Genomic DNA, 18,500 nt, shown 5'->3' on the forward strand with positions numbered 1-18,500 from the left:
ATGTTATTTTATGCTCATAACACACTTTTTCCTTCTTGAATTTCAGTATTCTTTTATAAAAACAGAAATTAAATTTAAATAATTTGAAAGCCTGCTAAATGCTCCATTCAAGTCATGTGAAGACTGTGATGTCACTGACTAGCTTGCAGCTTCTACTGCCATAAAGCTTATTCATAGAGATGTTTTGTTTTGGAATTAACGTTTCAGAAGATGTACAAACACATCCATAAAACTCTTGAAAAATTGTTTTCGAGCATTTCAGAGAATGAGAAGATGCGTAAAACTTTGTTGCACTGCACAGGCAAAATGCCACCACATTCATGCCTAAGTTCTCTTACTTAATTAAAAATGTCTTGAACTCTGAAGTAAACATTAATTTACCTCCAAGATGCACTTTCCCACTTTCACAAAGAAGGATAACATCACTCGACAAAATTACACTGTTAGTAAAAATTATTATTATAGCCACTTCTTTCGCACATCATTGGTACCTCAGTTGGTTGAGTGGTGGACTATCAAATAGTGAAAAATGACATGCAGAGGTCCTTGGTTCGAATTTGCCATGCACCAGTATTTTAACTTTTATAAAACAAATCAACAGTACTTTCATATGAAAGTCAAATCACAATTACAAAACTTCACTGCACCGATTAGGAACAGAGTATTATTATGTTTTCCTTCACATTTACATGTGCTTACATTTGCAAAAGCTGATCACTCATGTTATGTCCAAAAGCAATATTTTCTAGTTAATGTGACCGCACACTTTTTACTTTATTAGAAACATTGTTATTTGTTATCTTCATACTGTCCAGATAGCATCCTTATTGATTCATCTTTTGAAGTTTAATCATCTTACATAAGATGAAGTTATGTCTGCTTCAGACACCAATATTAGTTTACACTCACAAACAACACAGCAGTGCCGGCCGGAGTGGCCATGCGGTTCTAGGCGCTACAGTCCGGAGCCGAGCGACAGCTACGGTTGCAGGTTCGAATCCTGCCTCGGGCATGGATGTGTGTGATGTCCTTAGGTTAGTTAGGTTTAATTAGTTCTAAGTTCTAGGTGACTGATGACCTCAGAAGTTAAGTCGCATAGTGCTCAGAGCCATTTGAGCCAAACAACACAGCCCTTACATTAGCTGCATGTTGTAAACGCTTTATATTTCTCAACAAAAGTTATTCTCCTACACCTCATTGTACTGTGGAAGCATGGTGATGTCTTCATTAGTAGCAATACTTTCCATAAAAGGTAATTGTTTGCAAGCAAAGTTGTTCATTTCTCAGACTATGATTAATGTGAAGCTACATACAATACACTCCACCATCGAAACAACTGCTAAAATGAGTTCTTGCTAACGCTATTCTCATATTTCATATAAAACTTTTAAAAATTTATGATCCTCCCAGGATTCGAACCTGAGTTCTTCTACTCCATTGTTACAAGTGCCATATGTTGCATCACAGAGTCCATGCTTCTTGCCCTCCATCTGCTGAGTATCTTTTAGAGCAGAATTCAGCATTAACATTTGCCAAAAATAATTTTACTGTGCTTTGGGTTGTGTTTCATGACCAATAGTCGACAATTTATATTTAAAATACAGAGCCATTTACAAATGTTCCACAGTTCCTTAGTTTTGAGTGGGTTTAATGATGTTGCAGGGAGCAGGGAAAAGAATGTCTATCCTTGTACATATAGCTGGTCTAAATCAGTAGAGCATAAACGCATCAATTTTCATAAGATTTCCACTATCAGCATTCACATAATTCTTTCTACTGTTATTGTTATATCCTAGCCAGTAATGCCACCCGAGCCCGCTGCCAAAAGGTTGGCAGCATCAAAGTCCGGACGCCGTCCGCATAAGCAGCGCCAGCGAGACAGCAAATCGCCGCAAGTCTGCGCGCGCCACCGCTGGCTTCTGGCTTCTTAAGTGCTGGAGTCGCGAGCGCTAGGACAGTTCTGGATTCGCCGCTCAGTTGTATACTCGCCACCGAATTGTGTACTTGCTAGTCAGTTGTGTGTTCATCGCAGCAGAGTTGTTGTTTGTCGTCAGCCGACGCTGACCTAGCCGCTCCGACTCGAACTAGACAGATTTCTGTAGATACGGAGTTCACTACTGTGTTTGTGTATCTTCGTAAATAAAGATAAGTACCGACTTTTATTTAATCAGAGTGTTTTGGGTTTTCATCTTTCTGTTCACTGTTCCAGCGGACCGGTCGGCCCGCTATTAAAAGTGTGGCGGTGTCTTCGTAAGCCATTTCTACAGCCAAGTGTTTGCCGCTACGAACACCACCACAAAACTGGCGACGAGGTCTTCCGAACTCGTGTGCAGGGCTGGTTCACCTTGTTCTTGTTATACTAATTATAGCGATAAACTTTTGGGGGCTGGTTTAATTTGTGTTCACTATGTCTGCCGAATTACAACAGTTGATCTTGTTACAGAGTCAGCAAATACAAAGTCTGGTGGAAGCAATCGCCAAACAAGCGGCTAATCCTCCAACACAAAAGGAACAAGCACAGGCAGCACCACAGTTCCGGGCTTTCGATCAATCCAGAGAAGAATGGCGAGAATATTTCGCGCAGTTGCAGGCGCACATGACAGTCTACAAAATCACAGGTACTGAGCGGCAGCTTTATTTAATTTCCACTGCAGGCGTGGAAATCTATCGACTACTTTGTAAGTTGTTCCCGGAATCCCAGCCAGAAGCTTTAGACTATGACGTTGTTGTTAACAAGCTTGCTGAGTATTTCGAGTCGCGAGTTCATGTGGCAGCAGCCAGATTCAAGTTCTTCAGATTAAAGAAACTGCCACATCAATCTAATAAACAGTGGTTAATGGATTTACGGGGCCTCACCCGTCAGTGCCGATTTAATTGTGTGTGTGGAGCTTCCTACAGTGATGTCATGCTACGAGACGCTATTACTCAAAACATTGCAGATTCTCATATTCGTGCTGCTATCTTAAAGTTGCCTGACCCGTCATTAGAGACTGTGATGAACATCAATGAAGCCCAAGATACTTTTGACTATGCTGAGTGTGAGTTAGATCAGCCATGTATTTCTCAAATTGCCTGTGCTAAGCAAGTTAGGTCACGCCCGCGGCCCCACCGGCAGAGTCAGACTGTAAACACTAGCCGGCCGCGTCATGTTGAACACATTCGTCAGCCGCGTGTGCAAAATGATAGAGTTAAGTCTTGCCCTAAGTGTGTTCTTGCTCATCGTCGTGAACGTTGCCCGTTAAGAAACGCGGTTTGTCACTTTTGTCAAAGGAAAGGACACATCCAGACTGTTTGTTTGCGTAAACGCAAGAACAATTCTAGTGCTGCCCAGCCCATGGATATTCATGTTCTTCAAAGCCAGCCCGCCCAGAAGATCGCGTTTAAAGACTCTTCCACGGTTCGTGTGGGTAATAAACTTGTTCGCAATAAGCCACCCACCCAGCCCTCTGCTATGCGACCCAAGCGTAATTCAAACGCTGTAAACAGTAATGTACAGACTGCAAGTGAAGCGGGAGTTGTTGTTCCACCTGCCCAACCCAGGAGTTGTCGTAAGCAGCGAACACGCGCTAAACGCGCTGATTTTGTGTCTTCCGCCTCCACTGCACCGATCCAGAGACAGTGTAATAAACTATTTGTGAAGCTACGCATCCAGGATAAGACCTTCAATTTTCAATTAGACACTGGTGCGTCTGTGACTCTCATAAATAGTGCTACGTATGCGGCTATCGGCCGCCCTAAACTTTCAGCGGCAAAACATTCTTTGGCTACTTATAGTGGAGAACGAATTCCTGTGTTAGGAGTATGTAGCGTGCCAGCCACATTCCGTGGCAATACAAAAACAGTTTCATTCACAGTGCTCCGCGCTACAGACAGTGTAAACATTTTCGGATTAGACTGTTTTGACTTGTTTGGCCTGTCTATCCAAGACAATGTGTTGCAAATTAATTCTGTTGTTGTTCCTCAAGACAGCGTAACCGATTTGTGTAAACGATACAGTGACATATTTAAAGACGAACTAGGTTGTGCTGCGAACTTTGCCGCTCATATTACGTTAAAAGATAATGCTCAGCCTCGATTTTGTCGTGCTTGTCCAGTGCCTCACGCCCTCCGGGCACCTGTAGAAGATGAACTTCGTCGTTGGCAAAACAACGGTGTTATTCAACCTGTTTCAGCGAGCCAGTGGGCTTCTCCCTTAGTTATTATAAAGAAACCGTCTGGCAAGTTACGTTTGTGTGCTGATTTTAAGTCGACAGTTAATCCTCAGACTGTCATTTATTCTTTTCCTTTGCCTAGACCGGACGAGCTGATGGATAAGTTAGGGGAAGCTCGTTTCTTTTCCAAAATTGATCTCCGTGACGCATATTTGCAATTGCCCCTCGACGAGCAATCACAACAGTATTTTGTCATAAACACGTCGTTGGGGTTGTTCCGTTTTCTGCATTTGCCTTTTGGTTGTGCGTCAGCTCCAGCTGTTTTTCAGCGTTTTTTGTCACGACTTCTGGCTAATGTGCCCTCATGTTGCAACTATTTAGACGATATTGTTGTGTCCGGTCGGACGCCTGCTGAACATTTCCGTAATTTGGAGTGTTTGTTTAAAGTGTTGTCTCAGGCAGGCCTACGTTGCAACATCGATAAATGTTCATTTTTCCTTACGGAGATGGAGTATCTGGGACATGTTATTAATGCTCAAGGCATTCATCCCTCCCAGTCACATTTAGCAGCTATTCGTGATTAGCCCGCCCCACGCAATCTGCATGAATTGCAAGCAGTTCTTGGCAAATTGACGTATTATATTAGGTTTATACCTAATGCATCACAGATTGCTGCACCGTTGCATCGTCTCCGCCGTAAGAATGTTCCGTTTGTGTGGTCAGCTGATTGCCAATCAGCATTTCAGCAGCTTAAAGAGGCTTTATTGAATGATCGTTGTCTGGTCCATTACGACCCTACCAAGCCTCTGGTGTTAGCTTGTGATGCCTCTTCTTTCGGCCTCGGTGCTGTGTTGTCTCACCGAGTCGGTAACACCGACCGTCCTATTGCGTTCGCATCTAAATTGCTAAACAAAGCTCAGTGTAATTATAGCCAATTGGACAAGGAAGCGTTGGCTATTGTGTTCGGTGTCACAAAATTCCATCACTACCTCTATGGTAGACCATTCTATTTAGTAACAGATCACAAGCCCCTGACATCACTGTTTCATCCGTCTAAATCAGTTCCTCAGCGGACAGCTCAGAGACTACAACGTTGGGCTCTTTTGTTATCACAATACCAGTATGAGATACTGTATCGCCCTACAGCTCAGCATGCAAACGCTGACGCGCTTTCTAGATTGCCGATTGCTGCGGATGATGTCTTCGATTCCTCTGAAGACTCTTGCCATCAGATTGACGCCAATGAGCATCAATCCCTCCGGGATTTTCCGATTGATTATCGTCAGGTGGCACGTGAGACAGCTACGGATCCTCATCTGAGTTTACTATTATGTTTTGTTCAACGTGGTTGGCCGTCCAAGGCAAAGGACATATCGGATCCTGTGGTTCGTCGCTATTATCCGCAACATCATCTGTTGTCTGTTTCGCACGGAGTTTTGCTGTTACGCACCGAGAATGACCAGCTTCGTGTAGTGGTTCCCCAAGTGCTCCAATCCAAGGTCCTCGATTTGTTGCATCAAGGTCATTGGGGAGTGGTCCGCACCAAGCAGCTTGCCCGCCGTCATTGTACATGGATCGGCATTGATAAGCAGATTACGCAGATGTCTACAGATTGTTCGACGTGTGCCGAACACCAAGCTGCTCCGCCTCAACGCTATTTTGAGTGGGCACGCCCTGCCGGTCCCTGGCAGCGAGTACATATTGATTTCGCTGGTCCATATTGGAATTCTCGTTGGCTCATCATGATAGATACATTTAGTAATTTTCCGTTTGTTGTGCCCATGCAGTCTACAACGTCTGCACAAACTATACAGGCGTTGACTTCAATTTTTTGTATTGAGGGTCTTCCAGAAGTTTTAGTGTCTGACAATGGTCCACAATTTACCTCTGCTGAATTTGAAAGTTTTTGTTCTGCCAATGGCATTCGCCATGTTCTAACTCCGCCGTTCCACCCTCAATCGAATGGTGCAGCGGAACATTTTGTACGTACATTCAAGGATCATATGGACCGCCTTCGTGCTACGCACTCTCGTCAGCAGGCCCTCATCACGTTCCTGTCGTCGTACCGGACCACGCCACGCGACGGCCCTTCGCCTGCGGAGTTTCTCCACGGCCGTCGTCATCGCACCCTACTACGGTTGTTGCACCCCCCGGATCGACCCACCGCTTCTGAGCATCGCACGCGTTTTCAACGCGACGACGCCGTTTTTTTCAGAGTTTATCACGGTCGCCGTCGTTGGGAACGTGGTACCGTGATAAGTGTCCAGGGTCGCGGTTTTTATACTGTTCAAGGTGCTACTGGGGTGCACAGGAGGCATCAGAACCAGTCGCGCCGCGCTGGCCGCCCGGATTCTGCCGCTCGTTCTTTGTCCACAGATTTGGTCCGCGGCGGGTTCCAGCCGCGCCTTCCGACTTCGCTGCCGCCCCCAGGGCAGCAGCAGCAGCAGCAGCAGCAGCCGTCGCCGCTACCATGCCGACAGCCCGTCCCGTTGATGCCTCCCGCGCAGCTTCATTCGGGAGCGCCCCAGGTGGTCGCTCCGGCGCCTGCGGTCCCTCTTCAGTTGCCACCGCCTTCGGAGCTGATGGCCGTCGACCCCTCAGCCGGGCCGCCTTCCCAAGCGGTGGCTGTGCAGCCTGTCCTGCAGCCGCTTTCCTTGGGCACCCCCAAGGAGTCTGACACCGCAGCGCCTTTGTCCGGCGCCCACTCAGCAGCCGTCGACGCAGCGTCAGGAGACGCTGCCTCTCTTCGTGGGTCCCGACGCCCCGTCGCGTCCAGTACCAGAAGCTGCGCCCGTGGTCACAGGCGTGCACCCTGACCTCGGTTTTCAGTCGGTGTTTCCCGAGGCCCCCCGCAGCCAATGCTGGGGTGCGGACCAGGGACTGCCACCGACAACAGTCTCCACCCCGGTCTCTTCTGCTACGCCTGCGGCCCGACCCCTCCCCCGCCGTCGACGCTCGCCACGTCATTACTCAACGACGGTGCGGCGATTTGGGGGGGAGGAGTGTTATATCGTAGCCAGTAATGCCACCCGAGCCCGCTGCCAAAAGGTTGGCAGCATCAAAGTCCGGACGCCGTCCGCATAAGCAGCGCCAGCGAGACAGCAAATCGCCGCAAGTCTGCGCGCGCCACCGCTGGCTTCTGGCTTCTTAAGCGCTGGAGTCGCGAGCGCTAGGACAGTTCTGGATTCGCCGCTCAGTTGTATACTCGCCACCGAATTGTGTACTTGCTAGTCAGTTGTGTGTTCATCGCAGCAGAGTTGTTGTTTGTCGTCAGCCGACGCTGACCTAGCCGCTCCGACTCGAACTAGACAGATTTCTGTAGATACGGAGTTCACTACTGTGTTTGTGTATCTTCGTAAATAAAGATAAGTACCGACTTTTATTTAATCAGAGTGTTTTGGGTTTTCATCTTTCTGTTCACTGTTCCAGCGGACCGGTCGGCCCGCTATTAAAAGTGTGGCGGTGACTTCGTAAGCCATTTCTACAGCCAAGTGTTTGCCGCTACGAACACCACCACAAAAGTTATAAATGCATTTTCCAATGTGTCAGCCAATAAGAGAGTGTTTTTGATCACATGATCAAATCTTAATATTTAATGATTTTTTTAAGGTTTAATTACACAGAAATAAGAGAATTTTGTAAGAAGATTGACTGTAAATGCAATTTAAATCTTATATCACTCTGAATAACAATAATTAAAACCATATTTTTAACATAGCAAAACAGCCTATAGTCGAACAGCCCCTCATAATCCTCACACTTCTATAGCCAATGTTAAACAATGCTTGAGATGGTGTAAAGAGCAACACCAATGGCAGTGGATGACTGGAAATTAGCAATCTGGAGTAATGAATCACTCTAAACCTGTGGCAAACCAATATAAGGATTTGGGGTTGATGAATGCCTGAAGAGCATCAACTGCCATCATTTTTAGTGGTGTTTCAGAATGGGGCGTTTACTGTGGTTAGGTTGTGGACCCCTTATTGCACACATTTCACAGCACTGTGTACAGCATATAGCAGTGCAATAGTTCAACATGATAACTGATTGCATCAGCATGACTATACATCCTATCATAAAGCAGTGTCTGTGAGGCAATGGTTTGCATTCCAGAAATGGACTGGCCTGCCAAGAGTCCTGACCTGAACCCAATGGAATATCAATTAGAATGATGATTTCACTCCAAACCCCAGTGTCCAACATCACTACCTTCTCTTGTTTTGGCTCTTGAGGAAGAATGGGCTGTCATTCATGCACAGACATTTAGATGCCTCACTGAAATTGTCCCCAGCAGACTTCAACCTATCATAAATGTGAAAGGTGCAAACACCCCTGGTTAGTGTCCACTAATAGCTGTCCATATACTTTTGACCAAATAGTGTATGAAAATATTGCAGACACTCATCTTTTAGAAGTAAAGTTCTCATTATGCAAAGGCATTGTGTAATAATTTGTGATGCTCTTTCACGATCATCTTGCAGATATCTCTTTAAAGAGTAATAGATCAGTTTCACAATATATATCTTATCTAATGAATTTTTATCTAAATAATCCATCACAGTTCAAACAGAATAATACTATCCAAAATTGTAATACAAGCTATGAATATGGCCTACATTAATATTTTTTTAAACTTGCCACTCACTAAAGAAAGAGTGAGTTACATTGTGATCAACATTTTGATTACCAGCTCGATGATGTAAATTGACTGACAACAGCTGTTGTTTACTTGCAGCACATATTCACTCTACACTTCCTTTTTCAGTTGTTTATGTCTGAGAAATTGGTAAGTAGATGCTACTCTTTTATCCTGTTTCAAATGGGTCCATTTGCTGTCACAGCAAGATATTGGTGCTGTTTCGCAAGATAAGCTCCTTCCCGAAATGTGGTCTCATTAATTTATGAGTAATCACAAAGGCTGTTTTACAGATACCCTTACCACAATCATTAAGAATTTTTTGTGAATAAACATCATTTCGTGTGTACTATTCAATTGTGTTATTCTACCTTCCCAAATGAACTGTTAATCTTCTCAGTTTGATTGTCTATTTGCTCTACTTTCGTATTTTTACATGCTGTTCTATGTAAAACACTGTCACACTTCTTTTCTTTATTTTTTGAGGAAGCTTTAGAAGCCTAATACTATTTAAATTTTAATGTTGAAGTGTTGATATTTTATAACTTTTAACTGCTTCAAATACAGTAAGTTACTTGTCTCACTGTCCTGTGCAGCCATTTTTTCACCTCAGCAGGACTTCCAGTTAATTCAGACTTAAAAGTTCAGTTTGAAGTCTCAATCCATATGCTCCATCATTAATTCATTGCTTCTGTCAGACTCAACCAACTGCTTTTTGAAATACAGATTTATTTGCCATTGGTATCGTAATATATGAGATGGTGACAGATAAAGCATGTTCTTGGAGTGGAAGGCCACAGTTCAATCCCAAATGTGGTTTAGTTTCTATTATATCTATATTCTCACTATAAGCTTCTGGAAGAAGTAGAAATAACTATTAAAATCAGGTTTTGATGTCACATTGTGCTCTTAGAAGGTAGAATAATGTATCATAATTATTTTGATAATTATATGACTCTTGGGTTATTAAATTAAAACTTCAGTCCACCTGCACATTAACACCACATACATTTTAACTTTTATTCCAGATTTCATCAAAAATAGAATGAATTATACTGCTATAAATACATATTATAATAAGAATGTTCACATGATGTTCTGTAAGCAACCAATAGTATTTATTTAACTTGAATGTGAATCAAACAAGTTGTTGTCTTACCTGGGATAATGGTCCACATTAAAATTGCAACAGAAAATACCTAAACTTACATGAAACAACTGCTGTTAATATTGTCAGCAATGAGCCCACAATATTTACCTGCATTTTATGTCTCCCATTTTACTAAAACTAACAGGTCTCTCTCTCTGCTTCCTACTTGCACGAATCAAATCTTTGGTGCCTTCCTTTCCTGATTCTTCTTCTTCCTCCTCACTGGAACTTGAAGATTCCTCATATGGAACACCATTTAATGAATCATCTGTGACGCCAATGTCCATTCCTTTTGACTGAAATCTGCAAGTAAATGTAAATAATTAGGTTGACATTGAATTAGTTGGTCATGCAAACACAATGTCTCTAATGGTTGAAGCAGTATGCAGTGTTCTGGTACCTTATATATTACATTTGCATAAGACACATAGAAACAGGATGGATGAAATCTCTCTTCTACTGGTCAGGAAACTTCCCACTCCTTAGATGTGGCACACATCACTAAAAATAATCAAGACAATTTTCTTTTGATATTTGTATACTTCGATATAAATCTCTTTTAACATGTGAAGTATCTATGTCAACCATACATAGTGCACTGTGTGCTGCCCAGTTCGTGGATGAAGACGCAGCTCTTACATGAGCCACCCACAGTTATCACCATAAGTCACATTAGCTATAGGGTTCATTGCATTCCTATGGTTGTTGCTATGGATGCCACCATAGGATGCCACTATTGTTTCCATTCACTTTGTATCATTGTATCCATCAGTGTGTCTTCTTAAGATACTGCTCACCAAGTTCTTTCAGATATTGGAATCTCAGTGAGATTAAAATGAACAGTGCATGATGCTACTAATCGTCAGGCTATATTTTTACCCAACTGTAGTATGCACAGCAAGCCTGTTGCCGACAGTGACTGATGCACAAATTCTGCAGGCCCAGTGCCGCCTCCTTTCTTCTGTTCCTTTGATGCAAAACACGGGGATTGGATGGAGTACAAGCTTCAACTTGAGCAGCACTTCTCAGGATACCAAATATCAGGTGATTCACAATGTCCTATCCTTTTTTCTTGGGTAGGAGTGTCAATTTTCAGGCTATGTTATAAGCTGTTCATCCAATTTGAGCCCCACACCCTACCCTATGAGAAAGTTATTTGGAAATTAGATGAATTTTTTGATGCTCATATTCCTGTAGCTGCTGCTCATTTCAAATTTTTTCATGCATGTCATCATAACAATTAAACTTACAAGGATTGGATCACAGACCCCAAGGGCATGAAGAGAAATTGTAGATTTAACTGCACTTGTGGAGCTTCTACTGAAGATGAAGAGCTTTGCAGTGCAGTGATTCTGAATCTGAGTGGTAATAGAATATGAAGTGAGATATTGCATCACAAACTGTTCTCACTGATGTAATGAAAGTGAATGAATCTCAGGAAGTGCAAGACTTCATAGAACTAGACTTAATTGTGCCTGTTGCTTCAACACTGACCATGGACAGTTCTGAGCAGGTGCCGTTCTCCATGGTTCATGGTGACAACAGCCACAAACAGTGTCACACACAGCACATGAGGCAACCAGCCTGTTCATCTACAAATTCACATGTTCTCAAATCTTGTGTTAAGTATTGTGTAATGCACAGCTTCATATATTGCTTCTTCCACAAAATGCAATGATGACACTGCCACAAGTCAGGGCACACACAGCAAGTGTACTTGCCAAAAAAAAAAAAAAAAAAAAAAAAAAAAAAAAATGTAATTCCTGTCCCACATAAGTCTTTAACTTGAGATAATGGAAATCAATATGATCTCACATTCCAAGATCCACCCACTTCTCCTGGCAATACTCACAATAACAATAAATGCAAGTGCAAGAATCGCAATGCTACACACACACACACACAGAGAGAGAGAGAGAGAGAGAGAGAGAGAGAGAGAGAGAGAGAGAGAGAGAGAGAGAGAAAGAGAGAGAGAGAGAGAGAGAGAGAGAGAGAGAGACAGAGAAAGAGAGAGAGAGAGCGAGAGAGTGAGAGAGAGTGGGGAGGGGGGTGGGGGGAAGGAAAACTTTGCTCAGTCACATCAGCTCTCCTCAAATGGACAAACACCACAATGTCAGTCAGTCACAATTAAGATGAAGGCAGTTATACAAAATTTGGAACTGACAGTCATATTCAGTGGACTAGTCACAAACTGTTCATATCTTTACAGATTTGCAATTAAACCATGCCATTTCAGTTAGATGTTGGTGCTTAGTTACATTAATTAATCAAAATACATACAGGCAATTAGGACACCCTACACTACAGAAATCACATCTGCATCATAAAGCCTACAATGGTTAAAGTTTCTTGTTCTCAGGATAAGCACATCAGTGACAGTCATGGTGGGTCAATCATGGTCTAGTCACAAAAATTTTGTTGTGGATGCTTTTGATTCAGTTGATCTGGATATTCAAGATAATGTGCTTGTTATCACTTCTCAAGTTTCCATGTCAGTATTCAGCAGCTGTGTGACTAATAACTACATTTAATGGTGCACTGGAACACACAAAGAATTTTCAAGTTCAAAGACAATGCTCAACCAATTTTTTACTATGCACTTTTAGTACATAACACTATTCATGATGAAGTCACTTCTGAACTCAACAGATAGGAAAAATCTGGTGTCTTGTAACACTTTTCTGCAAGCCAATGGGCAACTCCTCTCATCATCACCTGAAAATCAAATGGAGCAATCTGACTTCCCACAGACCTTAAAGAAACATGCTCAGACAGTTATTGATTCTTTGCCACAACTCTGTATTGTGGAGGTTATGGATTGCCTAGCAGGATGATGATTCTCTGCCAGAACTGATTTAGCAGATGCTTACCCTCAATTTCTGCTGGATAATGAAACAAAAAAATTTCTAGTGATCAATACACACTTTGGATTTTGGCAGTTCCACCACCTTTGCTTTCAAAGTGCATCGGCTCCTGTGTTGTTTCCACATTTTCTCAAACATGTGATGCCAAAAGTTCCATCCTATTCAAATTATGTGGATGCATCATTGTGTCCAGACAAACACCAGAACAGCATCTCTAAAATTATCTTTTTCGTGTTTTAACCAATGCAGGGCTCAGGGGCATCTGTAGAAATATTCATTCTTCACTTCAGAAACTGAATATTTGGGACATGTCATTGATGCCTATGGTACTAATCCCTCAACTAAGCACTTAGAGGCCATCTGGAAATTACTTTTCCCTAAAAATATTTGTACACTACAAGCTGTTCTAGGAAAAGTTATTTACTTCATTAAATTGATTTCAAACATAGCACAAATTGCTGCTCTTTTTCATTACCTCTGACACAAAAATTTTCCTTTCCAATGGACTAGGGAATGTGAACAATCATTTCAGAAGTTGAAAAATGCATTGCTCACTCACTCTTGTCTTATTCATTATGATATGCACAGACCATCAGTGCTTTCAGTTGATGCATCTTCACATGGAATTGGGATGGTTTTATCTAACAATGTTGGAAACACTGAACACCACACAGCATACACACCTAAAACATTGAACAAGGTCCAAGACAACTACAGTAAGCTGGAATAGGAACCTTAGTCACCATATATGGCCTCACAAAATTTCATCAACATAAGCATGCCAGAAATTTTTTCCCATGACTGATCATAGGCCTTTAACTGCACTCCTTCATCTAGTGAAATATGTTCCTGGTCATAAATTGCATGAGCTACAATGGTGGTCACTTCACATTTTGCACCAAGAATTTTTCAACTGATCCCATCTGGTGGTTCTTGGCGACAAATTAATACTGATCTTGCCACTCCTTTTTGGAACACCTGGTGGCTAATTATTGTCAATGCCTACAGTAAATACCCTTTTATCGTTCCCATGAATTCAACAACCTGAACTAGCACTAAAAAGCACCCACTTTTGTCTTTTGTTTAGCACGCTTGCTTCAAACAATCATTTTCTGCAGTTTTCCTCATTTGAATTCCAACAATTTTGCCAACAAAATGGGATTTAACATATACGGACAGTTTCGTTCTATCCTCTATCAAACAGTGCAGCCAGGCATTCTGTTTGCACTTTCCAGACTCAGACACCTAAACTTAATGTTTCACATTGATGGAAAAACTCATTGTTTCTCGGCACATTTCACACTATGTGTTTTCCTGACACTTTGTCAGTGGAACTGTTACATAGTCATTGTCATTGCTCTTTGCTTTGTATATTTCACCCTTGGCACTTTGCTTCAGATGCAAACTTTGCAGTGAAGTTTCACATGAATGACAACTTTTTATCATGTATCTAACAATCCCCAGAAATGGGACTCTGGCATCATCACTTAAGACATCTGGCCTAGCTCAGTATATGGTTCGTGGCAAAATAAGCACCCATTGACAGTGACAAAATCAATTTCATTTTGACATGTTACCTGCTGCTCCTGAGCAGCCTTTGTCTGTGCCTGACATTCGGATCCATATGTCAATGGTCGACTCTTCAATGGAGGTCAAACCTTGCATGCCTGTGTCACAGCCATCCCACCCACTACTGCTCACAGCAATTTCAATGATGGAAATCAAGCCTGTTTCAGCATCAAAGTCTGTGGCATCGCCAGCAGCATCAATGCTATGCACACTGGCAGCACCATTGCTGTACCCAGCTGTGCCGCTGGATGGACACCCTGCCACCCGTGTTTTGGCAGATATTCCCAGCATTTACATGGTGAATGTCAGGATGACAGACCTTCTGTTTTCTGTTAAGGTAAGATTCTATCCATGCAACAGAGATGTGATTAATGCCATATCACTTCAGTTTGCCAAGTATAATTTTAGGATCCATGTATCTGAAGGCTTTGACAAGATCACAAAATATATCAACAGCATAATTTTTCTTGTTTGTCTCTGCTAGAAGTTCATTTGTGAGGCCTTTTAGGCTTTCTCTATGGAGAATACTTTACAAGAACCAAAAAGAGAAGGAGTTAATGAGTTCTGCTCAGTTAGATGAGAGAGTATTCTATCATAGGTCACTTTTTTTTAACCCTTTTGAAAAGAATGGAAAGTGTGACATAGGTCTGTAATTAGAGCTCTTTTGCTTATGTCCAGTTTTATAGATGGATGTTACTACAGAATATTTAAGTCCATAAGGAAATATGTCCGGAGTCATTGATTAATCACAAAAGATCACTTCAGGGTAATGCAGTCAAGTCAGCACAAGATTTTAGTATTCTACAAGAACCATCATTTGGTTCTTTATTAGTAGGTGCAAAGTTTGCTGCCACTGTAAGGAATTAATCTTTGAATTTGGTGGCCAATAATTTGAAAGTGGCATCATCTCTACTGGTGGCCTGTAAACAGCCAGTATTACAATGTCACACACAAAATTTACCAGCTCTTTTGTACAGAAAAATGTGATTTTTATGGAAAGAAAGAGGAAGCAGGGAGAATGAGTGTGTGTGTGTGTGTGTGTGTTTCAGGAGTGCCCTTGGGGTTTCAAAGCGATTATTACATGGATTTGAAGTTGTGAGGGTACTTACTAATGGCCTATTAAACAACAAAATAAATGAAGTAGAAGAAAAAGAGAAAACTGAATGTATCTCATTATTTTCAGACAGTGAATCAAAGAAGGTTTTTGTGAAAACTCACCATCAAATTCATTCTATGGATGCTAACTATGTTGAATACCTATTAATTTTAAGAGACTGACAGAGACAACAATGAACAAAAATACAAAACAGTTCTCAACATCCAAATCTAAAAATAACAGTTAGTTATATGCTGCATACAGAATGAATGAGAGGAAGCAGAAGAGAAACAAAATATGCCTTTTAAAACATATCTATGATGGAAGTCAACTGTTTAAAACAAAAGAAAAAGTATTACTGTCACAGAAAACTATTATTATTCATTTATATTCTGCTTAAAAAAGATACATACAAACACACACACACACACACAAACACAAACACAAACACACACACACACACACACACACACACACACACACACACAAAACTGGAGTCACAAAACTTCAAACATAAAGTATAGTTTTCTAGAGAAAGAAACACAATATTTGTTATCGTAAGGTGCAATTTAATGTTTGTGGAATTATCTTTTCCATAAAATTATGGAAATTCCTGGATTTTCAACTAAGCGTAACCTTCATATTCTCAAAAAATTATATAATATAATAAACATACCTTGCCAGTTTGCTCAAAATGCTTGGAGATCTCTTCACACTCACATTGCTTGGAGAACGTTCAATTTCATTTGATTCAGATTCAGATCTCTCAAAAACTTGGTACCTGGACTTCAGGTTTAAAGCAGCAAGCTCTTCCAGTCCAAGATCAGGCTTATCAGAAGCTTGCAAGAGACAAAAAAAATGTTATTATGTTTTCTGTACATGGCATGAATTGACAATTTGAATTTACAATTTGATGGAAGAAAGTAATAACTGCAGTATTTAATGAGCACATACAAAACTAAATATTATAGCATATTACATTATCTATAGGTAATAGGTATAATGAAAAATAACTTTTAATTTAAATCTTCATGTAGAAGATTATTTATGTGCAAATACAATTCAGTATTACATGAATTATGGAGTCCTCCTGTTTCCTTTTTTTTTTTTTTTTTTTTTTTTCAAAACAATATTGCACTAAAATTTTTGTGGTGCAACATTATGAAAAGTTCTCTCTCTGAAAAAGTACTTTTATACTAAGTGAATGAAATAAAATTCTACAGTAAACAAAAAGGAAGAGCCTGTCAGTGAAGGGTTAATTTATGGAACAAAGTAATTGCTGATAAAGAGAAGAAATTCAAATAATATCCAAACAACTTAGGGAAGAAGCGGAAGCTTTTAGAAAATGCAAAAATCCTGTGGCCATCATGAGTATACCTTGCATTTACAACAATAATTACATGAAAAATGCATGAAAGTCACTGAGTAGTCAGGCCTCAAAATTCAGATGTACATAACACTAAGGGAAATAGTGTCAAACTGAATCAAACTATTTACAGCCTTTTTTGATCTAGGACTATAGAGTTCCTACAAATCAAAAGAAGTAGTGCTGTTTCTTATTGAAATGTTAAAGGACCTTTTCTATCCACTGTATTCGAGAATTGTGTTATGTTTTAGGACACTCAACATGGAGGACATCAGCATTCATCCTTAAATATCTCTGAATGAGAGCAGTTAAAATAAATTAAATTTGTAAACAAAAATGAGAAAAAGCAGCCACTCAGTTGTAGCTTAAGGGTATGTAAACCTGTGGGAAGAAGTGGGTGACTTTTGCTTTCTACATGGTTGTTGTGAGAGTGTGTACTTACATTAGAAAAAGAGTGGTACCATGAAACCTAGTATCATGTCTGTCCTACTATATGATTCTGTGTACCACATACCTCTATAGGTGATTGGTTGTCATTGCAGATTTCTCTGGAATTTCTATTGTAATAATTAAAACTTACGGTTTATAAAATAATGAAATTAAGTCTTAAAACACACATCACCACTATGAACACGCATGCAGATACACATTGAAGATTTAGTTAATAAATGGTTATGATATATCATAACATACAGAACATTCCAAATCTAAACAAAATGCTAAGAGTTAGTATTCATATGAGATGACACATTGTCTTGAGAGATCCCACAACAGTATAATTAAAAATATATATATTTGCTGTAAAAGTCTCAGCTGCAAATCATCACAAATGATCATTAGTTTTGATCACCTAATAATCATCTCCAGTTCTAAAAATAAAAACAATACTTTAATAAGTATCTTTTCATGTAGATAAAATAGACTGTAAATTTTTAAAATTTAAATTTCTTAAAATTTCACCTGATTAAGCATGAATTATGAAATGTTGAAGAGTCATAAACTGTAAAATAAGAGGGACAGCATTATAGCTGACTTCCAAGGGGTCAGAAGGGGGGGGGGGGGGCAGGGAAGGTGGGACCTATACAACCCAGAGTTGTATAACACTGAATGGTGCTACAAATCTTCTTATAGTGCTGTTCCTCTTATTTTACAGCTACTGACTATGGTCGTTTACAAAACTTTTGACAACTCATGATTAACCTGATAGAATTTTTTAAAAAATGAATATTTTCAATCTATTTTATTTACTCAGGTAGATGTTTTAATTTTATTTTTAGATCTGAAGATGATCACTGAGTGATTGAAACTAGCTATCACATGCGGCAATTTGCAACTGAGACTGTAACAGTTAATATTGAAATGTAAGTGTATGGTTGATCTGTGTGATAAACCATACACTTACATTTGAATAATTGGGTAAACTTGCCATTTGACAATAGCTTTAAAAAAGCTTTTCTTTTTCGCTATTATATAGGGGATTCTGTCAATATGTTTGTTTAGATCAAGGATAGCCCTCTGTCAGTGCATAAAATATAAACAATTAAAATAGGTTTCACTGAAAACAGTATATCACAAGTACCACACACAGATTTGACCTCCCACTAGGGCAAGAACCTTTGCATCAGATGTCAGTGCAGTTTGACTAATATGTAGCTACATCAGAACAAC

At 40.5% G+C, this 18,500-nt stretch overlaps 1 protein-coding gene across 6 annotated transcripts in view; it reads right to left on the reverse strand.

Annotated features, from left to right (window-relative positions):
• LOC124722996 (LIM domain and actin-binding protein 1) overlaps positions 1–18,500 on the reverse strand; it is a 234,311-nt gene that overhangs the window by 68,895 nt on the left and 146,916 nt on the right. For all 6 annotated transcript variants that reach the window (XM_047248167.1, XM_047248168.1, XM_047248170.1 and 3 more), the window contains 2 exons: positions 16,143–16,305; positions 10,046–10,240 (listed from right to left, as the gene is read on the reverse strand). In XM_047248167.1, the coding sequence (XP_047104123.1) occupies positions 10,046–10,240; positions 16,143–16,305 (358 nt within the window). The remainder of the gene's footprint in view (positions 1–10,045; positions 10,241–16,142; positions 16,306–18,500) is intronic.

This window comes from Schistocerca piceifrons, chromosome X (assembly GCF_021461385.2).
Source record: "Schistocerca piceifrons isolate TAMUIC-IGC-003096 chromosome X, iqSchPice1.1, whole genome shotgun sequence".
NCBI lineage: Eukaryota > Metazoa > Arthropoda > Insecta > Orthoptera > Acrididae > Schistocerca > Schistocerca piceifrons.